Below are 25,939 nucleotides of genomic sequence, written 5' to 3' on the forward strand. Positions count from 1 at the left end.
TAATAGGTCAATAATAAATATCTCCTTTGATGTTCCACAAAAAGAAGTCAGTCATACATGTTTTCTAAAACATGTATGTGGTTGTGTTAATGATACCTAGTATGGCATTATGTTGATTTCTGCAAAAATAAAACTATAGGTACAAAGTTTTTAAACAAAATAATTAAATCATGCCCATTGTTTTCCTATAAATAAATAAATAGCCTACAGAGTAGCACATATAATACAATGAAAGTAAATGGGGCCAATTATTGGATGATTTAAGACCACAACAGTGATGCATACTATATGCATTATATTTTATATAAGAAAAGTATTATTTTGTTAAAGTGTATGTAATATTTACATTGCAAAATTGTTGTTCTTTCTTTCTCCCTCTCTGTTTAAGGAAAAGGTAATTTAATAATTTTAGTTATCATTATGCCACAAGTGCTGCCGATTGCAGAAACCAGACTATTCTTGAGCTAAACAGCGTGAGACTACTGTTGTTTTTATAAAATAAATCTGTGGGATCTGTCACATGCTTAGCCTAATATAAAAGAGAACTAACCAAAACACATTTTCACTGAGGGAGTTCATTTGCCATCAATGCACATGATCCCAGCACAATGAGATAAACCTCAAAAGAGCTAATTTCAGAGCAATTTCTGTCAGGCTCTGATGTGTGAGCTTTTAAAAGTTAAAATTTAAATATTATGTTAATATGCTACGAGATTATCGGTTGCAAACGGTGTTTTGACAAGCTTGTCAGAGCATGATCTCTTGCCTGTCATGAAAACAGTAGAACGCAGAAATTCTGATACAGAGGGTGGAAGATTGGCTTCCTTGTATATTAAAAATGAGCGAGAGGTGGCGCTGTTTCACTAAAAACCTAAAATTGGAATCTCTAAGCGTGTTGCGGAAGACAAATTGTCAAAACACAGGCGAAGGTCTCCCAACAAGTTAGCAGAAGCTGAAACCAAAGACCGTTTCATTGGAGAGAACAGTCTTGAAAATTACTGCTACAGTGCTCTATTCGACATTTCCGGGGTTTTCATGCACATTTTATTTAAGCGCTTCATTTAAATCAAGCTGAAAATGAAAAGCGCTGTCTTGTGGATGGCAAACAGAAGATTAAAGGTCAAAAGTGCTGATTATAAAAACAAATTCCCGCTCTATTAGTTGACCAATCAATATAACATACGTGAAGCATGTGATCTTCTGCACTCACTTCCTTATGTCGTTTGTTTACGCCAAACTGGAATCTGCAGCGATGCTAAAGTTTGTGGCAGCAGTAAGATGATTTCTCTCGTCCTGGATGCAGCAGGTAGGTAGACTGACCGTTTTAGGACAAAATGTATTTAGTCTGTAGGTCAAAACATTGAATAGGTTTCTTTAACATTTCAATAGCCTGTTTAGTAATGCAAAAAATGGATTATAGTCTATAGGTTGCAGAGATAGGATGCACGCTCGGCCATTGCACTCGTAGTGTGAGTTAGATATTTAAGACTCATAATGTTATTGGGTACCATTCAGTAGCTCAAATTAAGTTTTCAGCAGTGCTGTAATTATTTACTGAAACGGTAAGTGTATATAAATGTATAAATATTAAATGAAAAATTTGAAAATAATAATAATACAATAATTAGCTGAAGTACTAAAATACAGTAAAAATAAAAAATATACTTGACGTAAACTTAATAATAATAATAAAAATACCATTTAAATTTGAATATATATTCTAACACACACATAAGGAATATTTGACGAATGGCTATTGAATTATTAGAAAAATAATACGCACACGAGGTGGTGATTACCAGGTGGTCAGCCAATCAGATTCAAGCATTTAACGGCCTCATATGTATACATTATGAAGTTAAACATTTTGAAGTACACAGTGTTATTTGTTTTCAGTTTCTGTTACCTTCCTGCTCTTTCAGGGTATACAATGAAATCCCTTCCATGGATCCATTGGACCCTTGGCCTGTTGCTTCTCTGTACTGCTGATGCAGACAGTGGTAGAAAACCTAATTTTGTCTTTATGATGGTGGACGATTTAGGAATTGGAGACCTTGGATGCTACGGAAACACAACGCTGAGGTTTGTTCATATAATTGAGTTTATTGCTTTTATTCCGAGTTCTTCCAGGAAATCCATACAGACTGTCCGTTTATGGCTTGTGGATTGTTTTAGTTGTTACGTGTATGTACTCTGCATGTGAAATAATATACAGTTAGGCCAGCAGTGTCAGAAGATGCTGTGTAAGAACAATTCAAGATCATTAAATTTGACTTGCATTGGATTTTTTTTTTTTTATTGGTTCATATACAATATGTTTCAAAGATGTATACATTTTGTATGGAAGCTTGTTTCTGCCACGGTATAAAAGATTAAAAGATAATTGCATCCATAAATTTGGAACCCAGGTGAATAGACATCTCTCTCAGAGACATAATGAGACTGTGTTGTATTGTGGTTGTCCTGGCTCGCAGGACGCCTAACATTGACAGACTGGCCCTGGAAGGGGTGAAACTGACCCAACACATAGCTGCTGCGCCACTTTGCACTCCCAGCAGGGCGGCCTTCCTCACAGGCAGATACCCGATTCGGTCAGGTCAGTGCTGGAGTTACTGCACATGGAGTTCTGCTGAAATAAGCAATATGTACTGTTTTTAAAGCATTGCTGAGACTTCGTGTTAACCCTCTCAGGCTCAAATTAAGTTTTAGTAACTTTAGTAACCTTTAGTAAAGTTTTTAGTACTCCAGAAACATAAAATATGTATCTGGAGTAATAAGGTTTTTAGTTTTTAAATGTTGCAAATCAGCAACGCCTGCCTTGAGAGGGTTAACGTGTTAAAAAAACACTATTCTTTGTATACAAGATAGCTGTTAATTAGCAGGACAGGTATTATTATTATTATTATTACAATAATAATGACAATAATGTAATTATAATATCATTAGTAGTACTTCAGTGGATTCATTGTTTATTTAAAAAATTTTCAAGTAATTTATGCAGCACGTTCATAATAAAATGTTCAGTTTGTCTTTTCAACATTGGTTTAGGTTTCTCACTTCATGTGTACATTTGCTTTTTTTTTGGATGTCATAGGTATGGCAGCACATGGACGTATGGGAGTTTTTCTCTTTTCTGCATCGTCAGGAGGCCTTCCACAAGAAGAAATCACCTTTGCCAAGGCTGTCAAAGGGCAGGGCTATTCTACTGCTGTAATTGGTATGTTACTTCCATAACTCTGGTTATACGTTAACAGGGTCCTGTAAAGTATGTCACTGTGGGAAAAGCGTCAGGCATGACCGATGACAATAAATGTGGTGGCTGACCGACAAGTCACGGGAATGACAAGGGTCATCTGTCATTGCGCAATTCTCAACATCTCTTTTTTTGTTCTGACTGAGTGAAGTGTGTCGAGATCACTATTATCAGAGAATGGGAGTTAGCATTTAACCTTAAAATCGTTTAATCTCTCATTAGGAATGCAAACAGCTCCATATTGCAAATAGCACGTTGTTGTTCATGACCTCTTCATAGATTGTATGCATCATTCTATCATTTATTTATAAACTTTGGACTTACTCAGAGCAGTGTAGTATTATACAACCTATAAAATTTCTTGATTGAGTGTAGTGATGTCCAAGCTGATTTGACATTGATATCTTTGGAGTGATATGCACTTAAAGGTTTCCTCCTCCCCAAAATTAAAAAAATTGTCATTAATTGATTAATTAATTTGTCACAGTAGTGCCGATTTGGAGAATATCCATTGAACGCAAAGAGCATATGCTGTTCTGTGTCAGCCGCACCACATGGATACGTCGTTTTCATTAAAATCTAAGGTAAATAAGTGCAGAAAACGTATCTGTTTGGTGCGGCTGACACAGAATAACATACACTGTTTGTGTTCATTGGATACTATACACAATGGTGCTACGGTGATGCAAAGGGAGTCGAATTGTTGAATAAAGTTTTTACCGTACTGGGGCCTTTATTTACTGTACCTGAACTGCAGAAGGTAACAGGCTTTTATTTGAAGCAGGCTTTTATTAGAGGCAGGCCTTTATTTCTAATTCCATCTTTTTGATAAGTAAATTTTTTAAATAACCCGTTTTAAATTAAAAGCGATTGCGTTCCAGTGGACAGAGATCATAACATTAGCACAGAATCAGTTCAGAATAAATCAACAAAAGAATCAGTTCGGTTCAGATGCGCTGTGTGTCAGTCTGCTTCACCCTGAATCACGCATGCGCAGTATCATCAGATCCTCGGTTCTCGAATTGGACGCGTCCGACAGAAACAGTTCTCGGTTCAGTGTACTGGTGATCCAAAAAATGATGCAACCGGTTCTTGACTCGAGAACGAGAACCGCTTCGGCAGTGGGCGTGTACGTTAGTTATCTGACTCTGCTGATTATCCACACAAATTTTTATTTAAGACTGGCCTTTATTTGTCCGTGTTGACGACGCCCCCAGCCACTATCAGAGGTGTTTTTTTGACTACCGGTTTTTATTTGAGGAATTACGGTATTTTAGTTTTCTTTGTGAACAAAAAGTATTCTCGTAGCTTCGTAAAATTACAGTTGAACCTCTGATGTCACATGGATTATTTTACCAATCTCCTTGCTACGTTTCTGGACCTTGATTGTGGTAATTACATTGCTGTCTATGGGAGGGTCAGAGAGCTCTCAGGATGCATCAGAAATATCTTAATTTGTGTCCCGAAGATGAACGGAAATTTTACGGGTTTAGAATGACATGAGCAATTGACAATGACAACATTTTCATTTTAGGGTGGAGTACCCTTTTAAATGGCATCTATGGTGTAGATTGATTGCTTAAGATCTCCCGGGGTGGCAAGCTCACACTATTATAATTTGTATCACTGATTCTTGGGACATGGAACAAAAGATGTCAATTTTCTTTATTATTTAATTTAGAAAGAAGGATTTGAAAATAGCAACATTTCCCCTTTGAAAATAATGCAAGATTAGGAATAGAATATAATCCAAGATTAGGAATAGAATGCTTTTATCACACACACACACACACACACACACACACACACACGCACACACACACACACACACACACACCATTTTATTGTATTATTTTATTAATCAAAATTATTACTAAAAACCTCTGTTCTCAGACTATAATTTATACTTCCTATAGACATATCCTATAGACACATCCTATAGACTAAGATAGTCAAGACCGAAAGAAATATAGCTATGCATTATGTAAATATTTATGAAACATCCTGTTCAAAACTTTTAATATCTTATTTAACTAAGACTGCATTTTACTTGCTCAAAACTACAGTAAAATTGTGAAATACTATTGCAAAATGAAATAACTCAGGGTTCCCACAGGTCCTTGAAATCCTTGAATCGGAAAAATTTTTTTCAAGGCCCTGGAAAGTTTTTTAAAATAAACATACATAGATACAGGTCCTTGAAATGGGTGCTTGAATTTATTTTGTGCCTATGCATTATTTTGGGCCTATGCATAGCTTGCTTGATTTTCATTAGTTACGCGCATTTACATGTTACGTTAAGTGTTTCCCACGTGAGGTACTTTGCCATGACATATACGCTCGCACAAAACTACTATGATTGTACCTCAACGTTTCACAGATGCACCGTGAAATTAATGTTGAATTGCTTTACTTGTTAAGATGTAAACCCGTGAGGCAAGAAAAACATAAAACCATATTCATATATCTTAAAACTTCTGGTTGCATGAGCCTAAGCTCTTTTCAATAAAATCGTACTCGGTTACTAAACGTAACCTCGGTTCTCTCTAGAAGAGCGAACGAGTACTGCGTCTTAGCTTAAGACGCTACGGGAAAAGTCTCTTACGAAATACTGAAGCAAAAAATTATCCTTAATTTTGTATTTTTGTAAAGCGCATTTGCAGCAGTACACAGCCATCGGCGAGACGGCTCGTTCGCTCATTGGCTTGTTCTGCGGCAACTGCACAGCCTATCGAGCGCAGGTTGATGCAACATCAACCTGCGCTTTGCGCCCTTCTTGCCACTTCCCGCCGAAACGGGTGTGGCCCAACCTATAAAAGGAGCTCGAAAAGGCTGACTCACCTGATTTATTTCATCGCCGAAGCGAACCAGAGTGAATCGTACGCACGGCAGAGAACGCAGTACTCGTTCGCTCTTCTAGAGAGAACCGAGGTTACGTTTAGTAACCGAGTACGTTCTCTTACGAGAGCTCTCTCGAACTGCGTCTTAGCTTAAGACGCTACGGGAACCCAATGTAAAACGCCGTGCGTGCAGGGATCACACCAATAAACCTGAAGCAACGCCCAGGATTTACAGTGCACAGTCACCTGAGGGACTCACAGAGAGTCCAGGACAGAAAGGGGGAAAGCCCTCCATCCCATATCTAGCAGCATCCGTAGATGCGGCAATATGACATCACACAGCCGAGGCAAGGCCTGACCAATGTGGCAATGCGGGTCTTATGCAATACTGCCCATATAACAGTCGGCAGCGCATAGCGCTCGTGAACTCAGAATTCCCCTCAGGGCCCTGATTCGACTATACCGACAGCAGCCTTGCTTGCAAGGCGGGAACCTCCAGGTTATAGAACCTGATAAACGTAGACGGCGAGGCCCAACCTGCCGCCATACATATATCCTGCAAGGAGATCCCAGTAGACCACGCCACGACGAGGCGACGCCTCTTGTGGAGTGTGCTCTGACGCCCAACGGGCACTGAAGGCCCCTGGAAGCGTAAGCTAACGCTATGGCGTCAACTATCCATCTGGATAGAGTCTGTCTCGAAACAGCCATTCCCTTGGAACGTCCACCGAACGAGACAAACAGCTGCTCCGTCTGCCGAAAGGCAGCAGAGCGAGACACATAAGCTCTTAAAACCCTGACAGGATAAAGAAGACTCGGGTCTCTATCCTCTCCTGACACCGGCAGGGCAGACAGGGCAATAACCTGAGCTCGAAATGTAATTTTATTAATAAGATTCGGGAGGAGCGCGTCAGATACTTAGCCTAATCAACACAGGTGGACCATAATCAAGTAATCAATCCCATAGTATAAATATCGCTGACTTACCTCTATCCATTGACGGTTTATCAGCATCCCTCCTCCACCCCATCTCCTCACTTCAAGTTCACTTTATAAATAGACGGGGAAGGGGGGGGGGGGTACTCTAGGTTCGGGCCATTCCCGAGCTCGGAGCCCTTCCCCGGACAGCACGCCAAATACGCATTCCATACCTCAGCTAATTATATGTAAGCGTGAACTATTGAAACGGTGTGTTGAGGGATTTCGGCACATAACCGTGCCTAGGTTTGAGTATGACCCTTGAGTCATTGGGCCCAAACTCCAAGCACGACTGGCTCACCAAGAGTGCGTGCAAATCACCCACATGCTTCACCGAAGCGAGAGCCAACAAGAATACTGTCTTGAATGACAGATGCTGAAGGCTAACCGATTGGATAGGCTCAAAAGGGAGCTCTAGCCTGAGTGATGGTATTTAGCACTCTCACTGCGAGATCAGTGGGTAACCGTTGAGCGCCCGATCGATCTGTGTCGATCTTATGTGCGCGAGCCCTGTGTGCAGGGCTGTGCTTACATGTGGAGATGGGCACTGAGGAGTGGGCATCATCACTGCATTTATAGCACCATCGGCCGTGGCCGGACGAGCGTGCACGGGTTTTGTATTTACAGAAACCACATGACGCGTGTGACAGTAATTGTGGGCACTGAGGGGTGGGCACGCTTACTATGCAGTGTGCGCGATCGACTTGAGTCGCTTTTATGGGCGCAGGCCCTGTGTGCAGGGCTGTGCTTACATGTGGAGATGGGCACTGAGGAGTGGGCATCGTCACTACAGTTATAGCACCATCGGCCGTGGCCGGGACACCAGAAATTACACCTTTTTCGGGAAATATCTGGGTAGCCGTGATAACGGTCTTTGTGTGCAGGCAAGCGGGCAACCGTACAGGCTTGCGCATTGCAAAAGACGCTGAAATAGTCACAATCTCTGGAACTGAAACAGCGGCGCGCTTAGGTGAGAGCCCGGCCACAGCGGAACTCGTACACCGGCGCTTCGATGAAGCAGCCATCGTGTGTAGTGCAGACGCAGCGTCATGCAGCATGCATAGATGGCTTTCCTAGGATGGCTTCGGGGCTCCCGGCCTCACCGTAATCCTCTGCCGCGGTCCCCGTGGCGCGGGGCCTCGAGCTGCATTGCTGAAGCTGTTGTGATAACTGCTTTTGTGTGCAGGCAAGCGGGCAACTGTGCAGGCTTGCGCGTTGCAGAAAACGCTGAGACAGTCACAATTTCCTGGAACTGAAACAGCGGCGCGCTTGGGTGAGAGCTTGGCCACAGCGGAACTCGTACACCTGCGCTTCTATGAAGCAGCCAACGCGAGTAGTGCAGCCGCAGCGTCACACAGCAGACTTTAGATGGCAACACCGCTTTTGCCGCCGTCCAGCAGAGGGCAGACAAAGGTGCGTCACTATCGCCTGTTCCACCGGCGGAAGTGACTGGTAGTTCCTGTTTTTTAGCATCATCAGTGTGGAGAATGCTAGTGAGACAGACGAACGAATTCGCTCTGAATATGGAGCGTTCCAAGCCTTCGCCACCTCTTTGTGAAGCTCAGGAAGAAATGAGGCGGGCTTTGAGAAGTACGCTCATCCGAAAGGGAAATACCATCCAGCCGGGAACGAGAGTGCAAACCACTCGCGGCCGAGACTCGTCGCAGCAATGCGAGCATTCGCCCCGGCTCCTTCTCGATGTCAGCTCGTCTGCTGGGCTTCTGAGCAGAAGGCGCAAGATCCTCGGAGCTCGCCCAGCCCTCACTGCCCGAAGCTAGCAGAGAGCGCGTGTCCTCTTCCCCCGACGCGGCCCTGAGATCGACTTCCTCGGACGACGCACCGGCAAACAGCGGGCGCTGCCCACCGGGAAGCGATGCAGGGGGGGCCGGTGAAGCAGGGCGAACCGGCGAGCTCGGTTGAGCTGAAGACGGTTCCGGAATCCGCTGGAAGCGATGGTTTTACGGCGCCTCAGCGCAGCGGAGAATGCAGGCTCAGAGAAAAAGGCCAGGCGAGTCCTCAGAGTCACCATGGCAACAGCTCGCAGTGGGGGCATCCGCCGTCAGCGAGCGCGAGCGCTGCATGATCTTCACCCAGGCAGGAGACACAGATGACGTACCGGTCTCCCTCGCTGAGTGGGGCTCTGACGAGCCGCAGGAAGGCATCTTAAAAAAGACGCGAGCTCTTTTACGAGTGTGTGTCGCAGAGCGAACACACACACACATAAAGAACAGCTGGATATAACAGAATTGAAAGGATATAGGCGCCGGATAGCGCAGCAGGAACGGTAGTGGAAGGCGGCGATGCCAGCAGCTTCAGAATGGCTCGTCCTGCTGATATGCTTTCTCAGACGGCGCTTGCTTCCTCCGTGAACCAGCGATGCGTGAGCTTCGCTGAAGAGATGAAAAATCAGGTGAGTCAGCCTTTTCGAGCTCCTTTTATAGGTTGGGCCACACCCGTTTTGGCGGGAAGTGGCAAGAAGGGCGCGAAGCGCCCTTATTGGTCTGATGTTGCATCAACCTGCGCTCGATAGGCTGTGCAGTTGCCGCAGAACAAGCCAATGAGCGAACGAGCCTTCTCGCCTATGGCTGTGTATTGCTGCAAATGCGCTTTACAAAAATACAAAATTAAGGATAATTTTTTGCTTCAGTATTTCGTGAAAAGAGACTTTTCCCGTAGCGTCTTAAGCTAAGACGCAGTACGAGAGAGCTCTCGTAAGAGAACCATTCAAAATAGGGTTGCCAACCATTCTGTATAATGCAGAATTGTCCCGTATTTAAGGCATCAGAGAAGTGTTCTATATGAAAGCTATACGGAATGCAGTTTGTCCTGTATTCGCAGGCATACGCCGTATGGCCATCTAGACCATACAAGTAACAAATTAATCATTCTTTTTGCACAAATCATTGTTTGAATTGCGAACGTAGCCACTCAAGGAAGGCTTTGAGACCTTGCAGAATCCTCTGGTAACTTCTAGCACATTCCTAAACCTGGACCTCATTAATATTGAAGAACAAATTCAAGCACCTAAAGCAGCCTACACACTCCAAGTTCTCTTTAATTGAGAAATGTTCATTTTCATGAATTCATAGGCTACCTGGTTGAAATAACATTTTAGTTCAAAATTTTTTTATGTCATTGTTAAAAAAAAATGCTTTATTGATTGAATATTCATAGACATTCATTTGTTATACTTTCAAATTTTCTGCCATATATTGTATGTAATTTTAGACTCTATTCACCTCCTAAATTACCACACCACTTGCGCAGTAACAATTCTATAGTGGTAAAATTTACTTGGCCGATGCTTTGTGTATTAACATGCGTGAAATTGTTTGTATGACATTAAACTTTATTTTTAGAATAATCGCACATAGGTTAAGCAAAACAAATGTGATTATTACTATTATTATATCTTTATACACCTTTTATACATATACTTAACTGTAGACACCAAATTGACACTCTATAACAGTGGTTCTCAACCACATTCTTGGAGGACCCCCATCACTGCACATTTTGCATGTCTCCTTAATCAAACACACCTGATTCAGGTCACCTGCTCATTAGTAGAGAATCACAGACCTGAAATGGGTGTGTCAGACAAAGGAGAGATGCAAAATGTGCAGTGATGGGCATCCTGCAGAAATGTGTTTGAGAACCACTGCTCTATAGGATGTACCAAATGTTCTTCAGTTTTATGCAAAACATAAATACGACAAATAGAATATATGATCTCTGTCATATGTCCAAAAAAAAAATAATAAAATAAAATAAAAAAAGGCTTTTTTTGCATGAAAGCTATAACGACGTATGTGGTGGTAACACAATGTAACCTTGCTCTCACTTGAAATGTGTCCCCACATTAAGAATATGAGGGTATTGGACCTGGAAAGCCCTTGAAAGGTCCTTGAGTTTGAAGTCAACCAAGGTTTGGGAACCCTGATAACTGTTTCCTCTTTGAATATATTTTAAAATGTAATTTATTCCTGTGATGCAAAACAGAATTTTCAGCATCCATTACTCCAGTATTCAGCATCACACAAGAAATCAGAAATAATTATAATCTGCGGATTTGCTGCTCAAGTAACATTTCTTTTTATCATCAATGTTGAAAACGGTTGTGCTGCTTCATATTTTGGTGGAACCTTAATTCTGCAATGAATAAAAATGTTAAAAAGACCAGTATTTTATTTATTTTGTAAATTATTAACTGTAACTTTTGGTTAGTGCTTTTTAAAAATATTTGTTTTCATTTATATGATAGTTTTGTCAATATAAAAAAATATTTTAGATATGACATTCATATCTGCTTGTTTATGTTGACAATGACAAGGAAAGCACGTTTTGTGGGAAAAGGGAAAAAAGCAGAAGGTTTCACCTCTGAACATGTTTAACTCAATAATTCCATGATTGATTGTCTAATTGATTGATTGTTTGTTTATTCATTTATGTAGTTGATGTTTTCCTGTGTCTCAGAAATCAGTGATATTGTATGATATACCACTGGATGAAAAGCTAGAAGCTGTACAGATGAGCAAATAAAAAATGACTGGCTCACCTCAGGGAGAAATGTGGATTCGGCTTGATGGACTAAAAAAGGGAAAAAGCGAGAAAATAAAGTACAAAATGCATGCAACTGGTTTAGAGTGATAGAGTATGCAGCTTGCTAACTCACTTTGCAGGAAACGGTATGTGATTTTCATCTTTTGTGGGAAATCACTGGAACTTTAGGTTCAAAAGGGGGCTGAGTGAGTGTGTTCAAAATCTCAGTTAGATCCCAGAATGGGTTTAGTGGCTTTTAGACGTTCTGGGTCCTTCATAAAATGAAAAAATCGTATTTCGGGCACACTTAATTCACCAGTTGATTAGACTTGCATATAATGAATGGAAACGTGCACTCCTCCACTCAGCTGTGACGAGTGGGTGTCCTCCTGCTGATTTATGCATGCCACCGCTGTGGTGTTGTCTGATCTGACCAAAATGCAGTGTTTTCAGTGAAAGTGTGCAGAGTAAGTATAATTGAAGGTAATTTAGGTGTCCTTTTGAAATTATGGGGGCTGTAAGCCCTTTGTTACTCTGCCCTCGAACAAAAATTTGTGTTCATGTTTATCGATTTTTCTCGGTAAAACGGGACCTAATTAGCTAACAGTAAAAAAAATTGTTAGTTAACATTAGTTAATTAACATAAATTAACAATGAAAAATACTTCTAAAGCATTTATTAATGTTAGTAAAAGTTAACTTTACCATTTACTAATGCATTATTAAAATGCATTCGTTTTAACAGAAAACTACAGGGAAACTTTAAAGTTTCTATGTTTACAAAACTTCTGTTCACAAAAAGTTAGAAATTATTTGACTTGGAAAATTAAGTGAACTAGTGTAACGCTGAAAACACTGGATAATAAACTGCATCAGTGTAAATTAACACAGTGCCACGCTTCGTTCTGAAATGCAGAGTACAGACTTATTTATTTTGCAGCATTTTGTGATTTTATAAGCACACTGAGGTTCAGACTGCACTGAACATTTTCCATGGTGATATTGAACAAATGTTAGGAGGACAAACATTCAGTTCTAACCCCCCCCCCCCATTGCAAATCTGGCTCGCAAGGTCCACATTCCTGCAGAGTTAAAGGGTTGGTTCACCCAAAAATGAAAATGATGTCATTAATAACTCACCCTCATGTCGTTCCAAACCAGTAAGACCTCCATTTATCTTTGGAACACAGTTTAAGATATTTTAGATTTAGTCCGAGAGCTCTCAGTCCCTCTATACTATCCAGGTATACTGTCCATGTCCAGAAAGGTAAGAAACCGAACCGGATATGACAAACTGCTTTGTTTTGAACTCTCTCACAACAGACACGGAAGAGAAGACAATGCTGAATAAAGTCGTAGTTTCTGCTATTTTTAGACCAAATGTATTTTCGATGCTTCAAAATATTCGTAACTGACCCTCTGATGTCACATGGACTACTTTGATATGTTTTTCTTACCTTTCTGGACAGGGACAGTATACCGTACACACAGCTTCAATGGAGGGACTGATCCCTGCTTTATTGTAATGGTTTGCCACTCATTAAATCAATTGCTGATTTGTATAAACACGTTTTTTTATTTTTTTTAGGGAAGTGGCACTTGGGTCTCAACTGTGAAGACAGTGTGGACCACTGCCACCATCCTAACTCTCATGGCTTTGACTACTTCTATGGCACCATTATGACACACCTTCGGGACTGCCAGCCTGGACATGGCTCTGTTCTATATTTCGTCCATGGTTACATTCCATACAAGGCCCTTAGTATTGGTCTAGTTTCCCTGGTGTTACTCCATATTAAAGGGATGATAACTGTGACCAGGAGGGTAGTTTTTGGTTTTCTGGTCCTGGTAGGGGTAGTGGTGAGTCTCTTTGGTTTGTTGGTGTACACATTCCCCAATCTAAATTGCTTTGTCATGCGAGGGCCAGATATTGTGGAGCAACCATATACATCAGAAAATCTCACACAAAGGATGACCAGTGAAGCCATAGAGTTTCTGGAAAGGTATGTGTCCACATTTTTACATAATATTAAAGTACGAAAAGCTTTTTTCAGGAACTCACTTTGCTTATTTAGCTTAACAAATGCAGTGACTGAATTAAAGGGGTCATATGACGTTGCTAAAAAGAACATAATTTTGTGTATTTGGTGTGATGCAATGTGTTTATGTGGTTTAAGGTAAAAAAAAAAAAAAACATTATTTTCCACATATTGTACATTATTGTTTCTCCTCTATAACCCTGCTTTCTGAGACGCATCGATTTTTACGAAGCTCATCGGTCTGAAAAGCGAAGTGTGCATTGATTGGTCAGCTGTCCAGTGTTGTGATTGGCTGAATACCTCAAGCGTGTGATGGACATGTTCCGTCCCTTGCTATACTGTGATGCCATGTGTCCCGGCATGACAAGACAAAAACAATTAATCCCATTATATACAAAGATTTTCTTGCATCCAGTGGCGACATAATTATGGATTATAATGATTTATACTTTTTTTTTATGCATTTTGTTGCATATCGCACCGCTTAAACATAAAACCATGATTGCATTTGTGATTGGAGAAACGACAAACAACAAGCGCTACTCTCCACTGCTCAAAACTCGCATTTGAATCAAAGTATAGGTCTCTGCAGGAGAGTAATGGAAGTTAACAGATCAGGGCGTTTTTAAACCATGATACCTGATTGGCTGACATCATAGTGATGTTAGGTTTAGGGGTGGGGTTGGGTAAGGGGGGTCATTTTGATTGCATGGTTTATAAACACCCAGCAGTTTGAAAACACCCACAAGGTGATAAACGCCCACTTTTGCTCTGCAGAGACCTAAGTCTTCAAGAATTGTCAGTGGCAAATTCTTTAAATATGAAAACTAACTTAGAGGCTGTGACTCAGAAGTGCCAGACTTTCCTTGCATTTCCTTGGAATTGCCCCACTTTATAGAAACAGACACCAACATTGTAGGCTACTCTCTCAGGAAACAGTCCTTTTCCTCCATAAAATGTGCTGCATACATCTGAATATTTGGGTTGAACTGTTCCACAGTGTTGTAAATACAACTTAACCACTGATTTCTAGTTGTGTCCTCTTTTGGAAGGCCAAAGAAAGTAGTTTAGCTTTCACAACAAAACACACAGCATCTCCATGACATGGCGGCAGCAACAATACTACAACGAGAATCAACGTTAGGCCTTCTTTTTCTTTGCTGGAACATTTGGGGGGCATTATGCAAATCTTCCCACACAGTGACATAGATGTATGTTAGAATGAACCATATTTAGGTAGGAGTGGTTGACTCTTAACTTTTATAAAGACTATCTCTTTGGATTTGAGACTTTAGTCTTTGCAACATATTTTTTTTACAGACTTTATTCACCAAGAGCTTTTAACACTCCAAAGAGAAAGGAAAAAATGAAATCGCATCATATGACTCCTTTAATATCAAGGGAAATTGTCAATGCATTTTGAAAGGTCTGTATTGAAATGAAGGTCTTGCTTAAGCCCCTCTGCATTATTAATTTGATTAACCCTCAATAGGTAGCGTTGACCCAAAAATGAAATTATGTTCTCCTTTTCATTCCAAACCTGTATTACTCATTTTTTTTCAGTGTAAAAGGAGATTTTGAATAAAGTGCAGATCACTCAAATAAATGCTAGAATCACTAAAAAACTAAAATGGGAACAGAATTTAAAACACTCATACACTTGGAAGTTGTTATAAAACAAACTCTTGCAGAATGTGCACCTGTTTAATAGATTCAGTATTTGTTCTAAATAATCAAAATTTCTGCTTAAATATGTTTGAAATCCTCTGACTGGATGGAATCATAGTCTGCAACTAAAAACACAGTCTGTGCACATTATACACTTTGTGATTTTCTGTGAAATTTGTCAGCTATGACTGACCAATATCGGCAGAGTGGTCGCAGACTCTTCCAAGTTGTAAATCGCCGCAAACATCTAGAGGAAAAAGTTATGTTGTGTATTCCAGCCTTAAGGGTTTCAAGCTTCAAAAAGGACACAAGGGCATAAAAGTGTAATTTTTCTGAATAATGATCTTACTTTATTGCATTGCTTCAGACGATTTTAAATGGATTTCAGCGGAAGAAAGAAAGTCATATGGGATTGAACACATAAGTAAATCATATCAGAATGTTCATTTTTCTGTGAACTCTTACCTGTATTACAGAGAGTCTGTTTATTGGAAAATTTTAGTTTTCAGCTACAGGACTGATAAAAGATTTATTTAGAAATGACTTGTCGTTGATGATATTGTTTTTTTCTGACAGCTGATGCCGATATCTTGGAAAGTTATATATAGTTTTATTATACTTTAGATGACAATGTATTTTTCACAAATAATATTTAATAAAAATACAATTAAAAAGAAAGTAACCACTGTACCCACCAGAGCTCTCAGTAATCTGGGAAGTTTGTGTGCATTGGGAATCATATTTTTTTTTTCAAATAAAGTGAAGGTAACAGTCATTTTACATGCAGCACATAGTGAAAATGTCATCAATTTGACAGAGGGCAAATGGATAAAGCACAGCATAGTTTGAAATCACGAGTTTAAAGTTTGTCGATCGCACATCTCCAGTGAGGTTAAACTCTTCTCCTGTCCATATTAAATTTGCACCGACCAATTGACATGCAGACAACACGTTATCATGCAGGGTAAAAGAAAATGCACACTTGACAAGATCTCACAACTGGATTTGACTAAGTTTGCAAGGTTTGCGAAATTAAATGTTCATTAGTCATTCAAAGAATTGTTTAAATTATAAAAATGCGATTTAAATGATATAATACGACTTATATCGGCCTTTGCGATATATCGGTCGACAACTAGTAATGACCATGTTTAAATTCTCTACTTGCAGTATTATATGGATTGTAAGGCACTGTATAGACATTGCCTTAATGTAAAACAAAGCCTTGTGAAAACTCACATAAAAGCAAATCCCTTACAGCCAGACTCTAATCCTTTGTCTGATGGCATAACACAACCTTGAAATGATGAGCTTTGTGTTTGTTTGTTACCAATGGTAAATAAAGATATATATATTTTTTAAATATACAGGAATTCAGAGAGGCCATTCTTGCTCTTCTTCTCATTCCTACAAGTCCACACTGGACTATTTGCTTCTCCTCTCTTCAGGGGGAAAAGTCAGCATGGCCTCTATGGTGATGCTGTCATGGAAGTAGACTGGAGTGTAGGTAGGTACTAAATGACTTTTAACTTGTCACGTCAATAATCTAAAAATGCTGCTAATTAAAATTAGTGCAATAAATGGCCTTTTGGTTTTACAGGGAAAGTCTTGTTAATAAGCCATTATCTCAAACTGTACTACTTGTTTCTGCTGTATTTTGCCTTTAATTAAGGTATACTTATTGTATTTGCTAAATTAATTTTCTGAGGGAGCTGAGCCCAGAAAGAATTCATCATAAACCAATGAGTGTGTCTCTTAAAAGGGCACAATGAATGGTTTCTAAAAATATCTATTAAAAAAATCTAGTCAGAAATGAGTATAGTTACCATATGCAAAAGTGACATTGCTTATAGCACTGAATGCATACTGTCATCAGTGTTTTAAACCGAAGGACAGTTCTCTTAGTCATACTTGAGTGTTCTGGAGAATAAGCAGAAGGAATGAATTGATTTTTCTGTGAGTTGCAAACCGCAAGCTGGTAACCAGGTAATTGGACTGTGCAATTTAAGTTTTGGAGGTAACAAGATATTTTACAGAAATTCATGTCTAGGCACAATTTATCTGTCTTGCGTTAAAACATAAAGAGTTCAAGGTTTTTATTTTTATTTTATTTTTAGAATCACAACTAACAATCAGTCAAGTGCATTGTTTTTTGACACAGGTGAATTGCAGAAACTAATAAGTGTAACATCATAAACTAGATTTGCATTCCCTAAATAGTTCATCCAGAAATGACAATTCTGTCATCATTTACTCATCTTCATTTCATTCCAAACCTGCATGACTTCTGTAGAACATAAAAGCAGATATTATAAGAAATGGCTTAGTTACCAAAATGTGATCTCGTGTTGTGCAGAATAAGGAAACATACAGGTTTGGAATGACATGAGGGTAAATTACGACAGTATTGGCTTTTTGGGGGGTAAACTGTCCTTTTAAATATATATATAAAAAAAAAAAAAATGCAAATTACAATTAAAGAAGAGAATAAGCCACTAGATCAGACAGTCACAACTAAAGGCAATGTATGTACCTTTACCTCAGTTGTAAGTTGATGAGAATTTTGGTAAAAATTCATAAAGTACTGCACTGCACTGGAAGATGTAACTTTTCCAGTAGTTATAGCCAAATGTTGCACCAGGTTGGTTTTAGTATTTTTAATATTGATTGATTGGTCAATTTGACTTCTCACAGTCTTGTTGCCGTTTTTAGGTCAGATCATGCAGACTTTGGAGCACTTAAACTTGAAGGAAAACACACTGGTATACATGACTTCAGATCAGGGGCCTCATCTGGAAGAGATTTCCATTCATGGAGAGATGCATGGGGGTTATAGTGGCATATACAAAGGTATTCTGTCTGAGGATTTGTTCTTAGAATCTGAGAGCTAGTTTACCAAACCTTGTGGACAAATTATCACATTTCAGCATTATTTTTTTTAAATATGAGGTGAACAGTAACAATATGCAGTTTCACATCCATTGCTGTCTCTCGAGCAGCTGGCAAGTCAACTAACTGGGAAGGTGGGATTCGGATACCGGGGATTCTTCATTGGCCAGGTGTCTTACCTGCCGGGAAGGTCATTGATAAGCCCACAAGCAACATGGATATTTTCCCCACAGTGCTGAATTTAGCTGGTGTTTCCAAACCCAGCGACAGGTGAGAACTTGTCGCCTAGCAACAAGATCTGCCAGTCAAAGATTTGGTTACAGAGACGACAGATGCGGATAAAATAGATGCAACTAATCTGGAGGTAGATTGAAATATTGGGATATACAGAAATCAGTAGATTAAAAAAAAAAATTCAGGCACTTTGTAAGATGAATGTATCCCTGGTAGCTTAGTATAGAACAATGATGTTTTGTATCATGGATACTCATACTGCTAAATAGACTCAATAACTAGGCTGATAATTGCTGTGCATTACCACTTGTTTCCATTGCAGAGTCATTGATGGTCATGATCTCTTGCCTCTGTTGCAAGGGCAAGTGGAGCGTTCTGAACATGAATTTATGTTTCATTACTGCAATGCCCAGCTGAATGCTGTCAGATGGCACCCACCTAACAGTGAGTGCTAAATTTAATACACTCTTGTGATGGGTTGTAACTGACAGCTATTTAGTAACAATAAACGTCCTTAGTTAGTTAAAGAAATAGTTCACCCAAAAAGTAATTTTGTGATAATTTACTCTCATGTTATTCCAAACCTGTATGAGTTTCTTTTTGTATGTTGAACATAAAAGAAGATATTTTGAAGTATGCTGGTAATCAAACAGTTGGTGGTCCCCGTCGACTTCTATTGCCTTTCTTTCCATATTCTGGAAGTTAAAACGGGGCCAACAACTGTTTGGTTCTTCAAAATACCTTCTTTCGCATGTGTTTAGGACAAGAAAGAAACATATACAGGTTTGGAACAACATGAGGGTAAGTAAATGATGAAAACATTTTCATCTTTGGGTGAACTATTCCTTAGTTAAAGGTGCTGTATGTAAGTGTTTGACTCTACTAAAGCTTAAGATATTTATGAAACATGCTAAGGTAACATACTTGTTTATCTGAAAACAATGCTACAATCAGTTATTCTCCTTTGAAACTGTGAATTACAGGCCGGAATGTTGGTCTTTGTTTTGGTTTTTGAAACCCGCCCACTGCCAGTTTACCCAGTTGTATTTCGACATCCCACAGCACATTTAATTTCATTCATCGTCAAGTGCACTCGTTCCTGTTGGTGTCATCAATCTGGCAACCTGCGTCCGTGCGTCAAGTCTGAGGAGGTGGTGCCGGGTGAAGAAAACCTTGTGTAATATTTAGAATTTGGACTGCAATACCTAGTTCAACCACTCTGTGTCAATCCTACATACAGCACTTCAAACATTAAAGGGTTAGTTCACAGAAAAATTAAAATTATGTAATTAATGACTCACCCTCATGTCGTTCCAAACTCGTAAGACCTCCGTTCATCAGGAACACAGTTTAAGATATTTTAGATTTAGTCTGAGGGCTTTCTGTCCCTCCATTGAAGACGTATGTACAGTATACTGTCCATGTCCAGAAAGGTAATAAAAACATCTTCAAAGTAGTCCATGTGACATCAGAGGGTCAGTTAGAATTTTTTGAAGCATCGAAAATACATTTTGGTCCAAAATACGACTTTATTCAGCATTGTCTTCTCTTCCAGGTCTGTTGTGAGCGCGTTCAAAACACTGCAGTTTAGTGATATCCGGTTCGCGAACGAATCACTCGATGTAACCGGATCTTCTTGAACCAGTTTACCAAATCAAACTGAATCGTCTGAAACGGTTCGCGTCTCCAATACGCATTAATCCACAAATTACTTAAGCTGTTAACTTTTTTAATGTGGCTGACACTCCCTCTGAGTTCAAACAAACTAATATCCCGAAGTAATTCATGTACTCAAACAGTATACTGACTGGACTGCTGTGAAGAGAGAACTGAAGATGAACACCAAGCCGAGCCAGATAACAAACGAAAGATTGACTCATTTTCGAGTCAAGAACCGTTTCTGTCGGACGCGTCCAATTCGAGAACTGAGGAGCTGATGATACTGCGCATGTGTGATTCAGCGTGAAGCAGACTGACACACAGTGCCTCTGAATCCTAACTGGTTCTTTTGGTGATTGATTCTGAACTGATTCTGTGCTAATGTTATGAGCGCGGGTAAACCGAAGGCTTGAATCAAGGGCAATCATCACCAATTACGTCAAGCACAAAAGAACTGGTGAATCGTTTTCTTCAACCGGTTTATTGAATCGAACTGTCTGAAGAACCAGTTCGCGGAAAAGAACCGAACTTTCCATCACTACCGGTGATCCGAAAACCGATGCAACCGGTTCTTGACTCGAGAACGAGTCAATCTTTTGTTCGTTATCTGGCTCGGCTCGGTGTTCATCTTCAATTTTCTCTTCACAGCAGTTCAGTCAGTGTACTGTGTAACTGTTTTCCGAAGATGAACGGAGGTCTTAGGAGTTTGGAACGACATGAGGATGAGTCATTAATGACAATTTTCATTTTTGGGTGAACTATCCCTTTAAGTAACATAGTTAATGTTAATTTCAACATGTACTTATCAAATCTGGTATCTGTTTAGATTAGTTAATGATCCTGAGCTTGCAGGAACTAACAATGAATAGGTGTTTTTGTTAACTAACAAACAATTAACAAAGATCCATAAATACTGTAACAAATGTATTGTTCAGTGTTATTTAATGCTAGTTAAGGCATTAACTAAGGTTAATTAAGGATATTATTATAACATTTTAACAACTGTTTTGACACTCTTAATTACTGATTTAAGTAGTATATTAGTTGAGTAGTATATGAAGCCCCATTGCGCAGTGTTGCTCTTCAAACATGTTAATTGAAGTCTAGATAATGTTTGTATTGTGCACAAAATAGATAACAACTAAACTGAAAGTTAAAATTGCTTTATGGATAAAGTGCACAGGATAACATTATTTAAACATAAACTTTTTATTTTGGATGCAGGTTAAACAGTTTTACAGCACTAATATAAACACACACACACACACACATTTTAATGGGTAGATAAGGTTAGATAAGATAAGATTTTTCACTGTAAATGATTGAAAAAATTGTTAGATAAAGGTGATGACTGATTGTTTACATTTTGAAAGCTGGATTTCCTTTTTTTCCAGGTAATGCAATCTGGAAGGCCTTTTTATTTACCCCTGACTTCTACCCAGAGAAAAGCTCAGCCTGCTTCCACACTCATATCTGCCTCTGCATCAAGCCATATGTCACGTTCCATGACCCTCCACTGCTTTATGACCTGTCGAAAGACCCGACAGAAAGCACCCCCCTGAGTCCAGACACTGAGCCCCAGTTCTTCTCAGTTCTGGAGGTCATAAGGGCAGCAGTAAGCCGTCATGCAGAGAGTCTGAAGCCTGTCCCAGTACAGGTTTCTCCTCTGCAAATAGTATGGAAGCCTTGGCTTCAGCCCTGCTGCTCCTCTCTCAGTCAGCTGTGCACGTGTGAAAGAGATCATCAGATAGAGAAGCTACGAAAAAGAAAAGAATAGTCAAGTACTCAGAATCATATGGCTTTAATGCACAGGAAGGGCATGTAATACTTAAAAGGATAGTTCATATAAAAAATAAATAAATAAAATAAAAAATAATTTACTCACCCTCATGTCATCCCAAACCTGTATGACTCAATTTCTCTGTAGAACACAAAAGAAGACTGTTAACCAAACAGTTTTTACTACTTCACTGACTGCATTTCTATATCTTCTTTTATGCTAAACAGAAAATAAGAAAGTCATACAGATTTGGATCGAAATAAGGATGAGTAAAAATGACATTTAAAATTTTTGGGTGAACTGTCCCAGAAAACAACATTAGCTTAACTAATCATTTTAAATTGCGGTCACATTAAAGTTGTTCAGATAATTTTGTGGATAAAATGCTGTAATTTCCACAAAATTGGCAATTTTGCAGGGCAAGAAAATGGGTTCACTCATACATCCAGCATGTTTGCCACAAAAGTTGCTTGGTAGCGACTTCTGTGTGAGCTGTGCTACATACATCGCTAATCTATTGACGGCAGTCAATGGTAAATTTTTGCCTTCCAAAATATTACTAAAATTTGGCTGATTTAAATGAATTGTAATGCAATTTCTCTGTAAAAATAAGAATAAAAATAAAGAATCAGAATATCATATATAGGTCTAAAAAAAAGAGAAGAAAATTAAAGGAAAACGAAACATTTTCTACACAAATTTGTACAGGTCATTAAGGTCATTTGCAACAGTGTTTGCAAGCACAGCCAGGTTCTCTGTTCTGAGTTCTGTATTCCTCCTAGTCTGGAGATGCATCATCCTGATTGAACATTGTAAGGTCAGGGATTTTGTGAAGCAGTAATTACTACCTTTATGCTCATAAGCTTTGATCTAGCCTGCAACCGGTAACGACTCAATACCCGTAATGCCTTTTACAGGCTTTGGTGCTCTAAGGGCTTTTTTGGTGGTATTTTTGGTATCCAATCTGTTTTGCTTATTTTTGTGACTAATCAGGCTGCACTGAATGGTTTACAGTTTTTGCCAGCCATAAGAGGCTCTCCACGCTCTCAACATCATGTTCATTACACTAATCTCATCACATTAAAATTTATCTGTATCAGGAATTAAAAAGATGTTTTGCCTAATTTTTTTAAGAGCCAGATGTGATATTTATTGATATTATGCTGTACTTTACGGCTTGATGTATTTATCACTGTTTCTGGAATATTTTATATATTTGCTAATCAGATATTGATAGTCATTTGCATGAGGTACATTTCATATTTAAGAGTGTCAACTCTGAGCTCTTAATCCTTAACTGATCCGTAACTACTATTTGATAGTTTCACACATAATTTCCTCAATAATATAGTTTTCATGATTATCCACAGTCCTGAAAAAAAGAGCTTCTTAAAATTCTTAAAATTATTTCAAGTGGATGTTACTTGACGTATGATCAAGTATCTCTTACTAGCATCTTTCTGAATCGAATTTGAAAACATTTTGACCTTTTTTTTACAGCATATCTGCTAAACTGCTTTACTTTTATGTGAACAGATACTGACTTTTAAAGATAGCTAAAAGAGCAGACGGCAGTTACCCAGGGGAGCCTTGAAAGAGATTGAACCATGGGGCTACTCATACCGAAAAAGATCTAGGATTATGTCAGAATAGACAAGTTCAATCATTCTGATTTTCTGGGCACTTTTGCAGAGGGGAGAGATCAATCAGTTGCATTATGGGAGGTCGGCTTGGCTTAAATGATTAAAGGCACCAAAAGGGAACGTGTGCTTGGCTTAAGGATAGGTTTCTAAAACCTATAGGAACTTTATTTATAATAATTTTTTAGAAGTTGGAGAAACATAAATGTGAAGCTTCTTAAAAAAAAGAAAGAAAGAAAAAAAGAAAGAAAGAAAGGACACCCTGTAGAATTCCATGGTTTTCTGTATTCAGTACAAAATAAAAAAAATCATCTGGGCCTTGGAAGGTCTTAAAATTTGCAAAATAAAACCTAAAAAAACATCACACTGTGTCATTATTTACTTAGCAAAAAAAAAAAAGACAGAAAAAACAATACATAACAATATACAGTTGTGGCCAAAAGTTTTGACAATTACATAAATATTGGAAATTGGAAAAGTTGCTGCATAAGTTTTTATAATAGCAATTTGCATATACACCAGAATGTCATGAGTGATCAGATGAATTGCATAGTCCTTCTTTGCCATGAAAATTAACTTAATTCCAAAAAAACCTTTCCACTGCATTTCATTGCTGTCATTAAAGGACCTGCTGAGATCATTTCAGTAATGATCGTTTTGGTAACTCAGGTGAGAATGTTGACGAGCACAAGGCTGGAGATCATTATGTCAGGCTGATTGGGTTAGAATGGCAGACTTGACATGTTAAAAGGAGGGTAATGCTTGAAATCATTGTTCTTCCATTGTTAACCATGGTGACCTGCAAAGAAACGCGTGCAGCCATCATTGCGTTGCATAAAAATGGCTTCACAGGCAAGGATATTGTGGCTACTAAGATTGCACCGAAATCAACAATTTATAGGATCATCAAGAACTTCAAGGAAAGAGGTTCAATTCTTGTAAAGAAGGCTTCAGGGCATCCAAGAAAGTCCAGCAAGCGCCAGGATCGTCTCCTAAAGAGGATTCAGCTGCGGGATCGGAGTGCCACCAGTGCAGAGCTTGCTCAGGAATGGCAGCAGGCAGGTGTGAGCGCATCTGCACGTACAGTGAGGCGAAGACTTTTGGAAGATGGCCTGGTGTCAAGAAGGGCAGCAAAGAAACCACTTCTCTCCAAAAAAACATCAGGGACAGATTGATCTTCTGCAGAAAGTATAGTGATTGGACTGCTGAGGACTGGGGCAAAGTCATATTCTCCGATGAAGCCCCTTTCCGATTGTTTGGGGCATCTGGAAAAAGGCTTGTCCGGAGAAGAAAAGGTGAGCGCTACCATCAGTCCTGTGTCATGCCAACAGTAAAGCATCCTGACACCATTCATGTGTGGGGTTGCTTCTTATCCAAGGGAGTGGGCTCACTCACAATTCTGCCCAAAAACACAGCCATGAATAAAGAATGGTACCAAAACACCCTCCAACAGCAACTTCTTCCAACAATCCAACAACAGTTTGGTGAAGAACAATGCATTTTCCAGCACGATGTAGCACCGTGCCTTAAGGCAAAAGTGATAACAACTAAGTGGCTCGGGGACCAGAATGTTGAAATTTTGGGTCCATGGCCTGGAAACTCCCCAGATCTTAATCCCATTGAGAACTTGTGGTCAATCCTCAAGAGGCGTGTGGACAAACAAAAACCCACTAATTGTGACAAACTCCAAGAAGTGATTATGAAAGAATGGGTTGCTATCAGTCAGGATTTGGCCCAGAAGTTGATTGAAAGCATGCCCAGTCGAATTGCAGAGGTCCTGAAAAGGGGCCAAAACCTATTCTGCAAATACTGACTCTGCATAAATGTCATGTAATTGTCAATAAAAGCCTTTGAAATGTATGAAGTGCTTGTAAATATATTTCAGTACATCACAGAAAACAACTGAAACAAAGATCTAAAAGCAGTTTAGCAGGAAACTTTTTGAAAATTAATATTTATGTAATTCTCAAAACTTTTGGTCACGACTGTACAAATTGACAATTGTATGTTCACTGCTGTTTATGCACTTTGGGTGGGTTAAATGCGGAGCATGAATTCTGAGTATGGGTCACCCATACTTGGCTTTATGTCACTTCAATTTACTATCTGCAAGGTCTGAAGAGCCAGTTGCGCGACTACTTCCCATCTCCAGATGTTCAGGTTAACTGGATTGAAAATCCGTTTATAAACTTATGTGATGAAGTTGCTGAAAGAGCAGGACAGCCTTATTGACTTATCTTGTGACAGTGCTTTAAAATTATTTTTTCTCAAAAATCTGACAGATTTTTGGATTCATAGTCTTTCCGAGTATTCCTATCTTTCTGACAAAGCTCTGAGGTTTCTGATGCCATTTCCAACAACATATTTCAATACAATTTCAATGTATTTATAAAGCACAACTAAAAACAACTACTGTTG

At 39.3% G+C, this 25,939-nt stretch overlaps 1 protein-coding gene across 1 annotated transcript; it reads left to right on the forward strand.

Moving 5' to 3' along the window:
• The first annotated feature begins 1,241 nt into the window (after positions 1-1,241).
• On the forward strand, positions 1,242-22,161 carry sts (steroid sulfatase (microsomal), isozyme S). Its single transcript, XM_059554208.1, has 10 exons — positions 1,242-1,306; positions 1,923-2,082; positions 2,475-2,596; positions 3,095-3,217; positions 13,201-13,615; positions 16,690-16,826; positions 18,032-18,169; positions 18,319-18,478; positions 18,765-18,886; positions 21,496-22,161. The coding sequence occupies exons 1-10, from the start codon at positions 1,279-1,281 to the stop codon at positions 21,876-21,878; spliced, it is 1,788 nt and encodes a 595-aa protein (XP_059410191.1). The 5' UTR covers positions 1,242-1,278; the 3' UTR covers positions 21,879-22,161.
• The last annotated feature ends 3,778 nt before the right edge of the window (positions 22,162-25,939 follow it).

Source organism: Carassius carassius, chromosome 7, assembly GCF_963082965.1.
Source record: "Carassius carassius chromosome 7, fCarCar2.1, whole genome shotgun sequence".
Taxonomy (NCBI): Eukaryota; Metazoa; Chordata; class Actinopteri; order Cypriniformes; family Cyprinidae; genus Carassius; species Carassius carassius.

What these genes read in the sequence shown, in the direction of transcription:
- sts (XM_059554208.1), top strand. Translation starts at nt 1,279, where the DNA reads ATGATTTCTCTCGTCCTGGATGCAGCAG. An exon ending in GCCATAGAGTTTCTGGAAAG is followed by an intron (nt 13,616 to 16,689) that starts GTATGTGTCCAC and finishes TTAAATATACAG; the next exon opens with GAATTCAGAGAGGCCATTCT. An exon ending in TTATAGTGGCATATACAAAG is followed by an intron (nt 18,170 to 18,318) that starts GTATTCTGTCTG and finishes TCTCTCGAGCAG; the next exon opens with CTGGCAAGTCAACTAACTGG.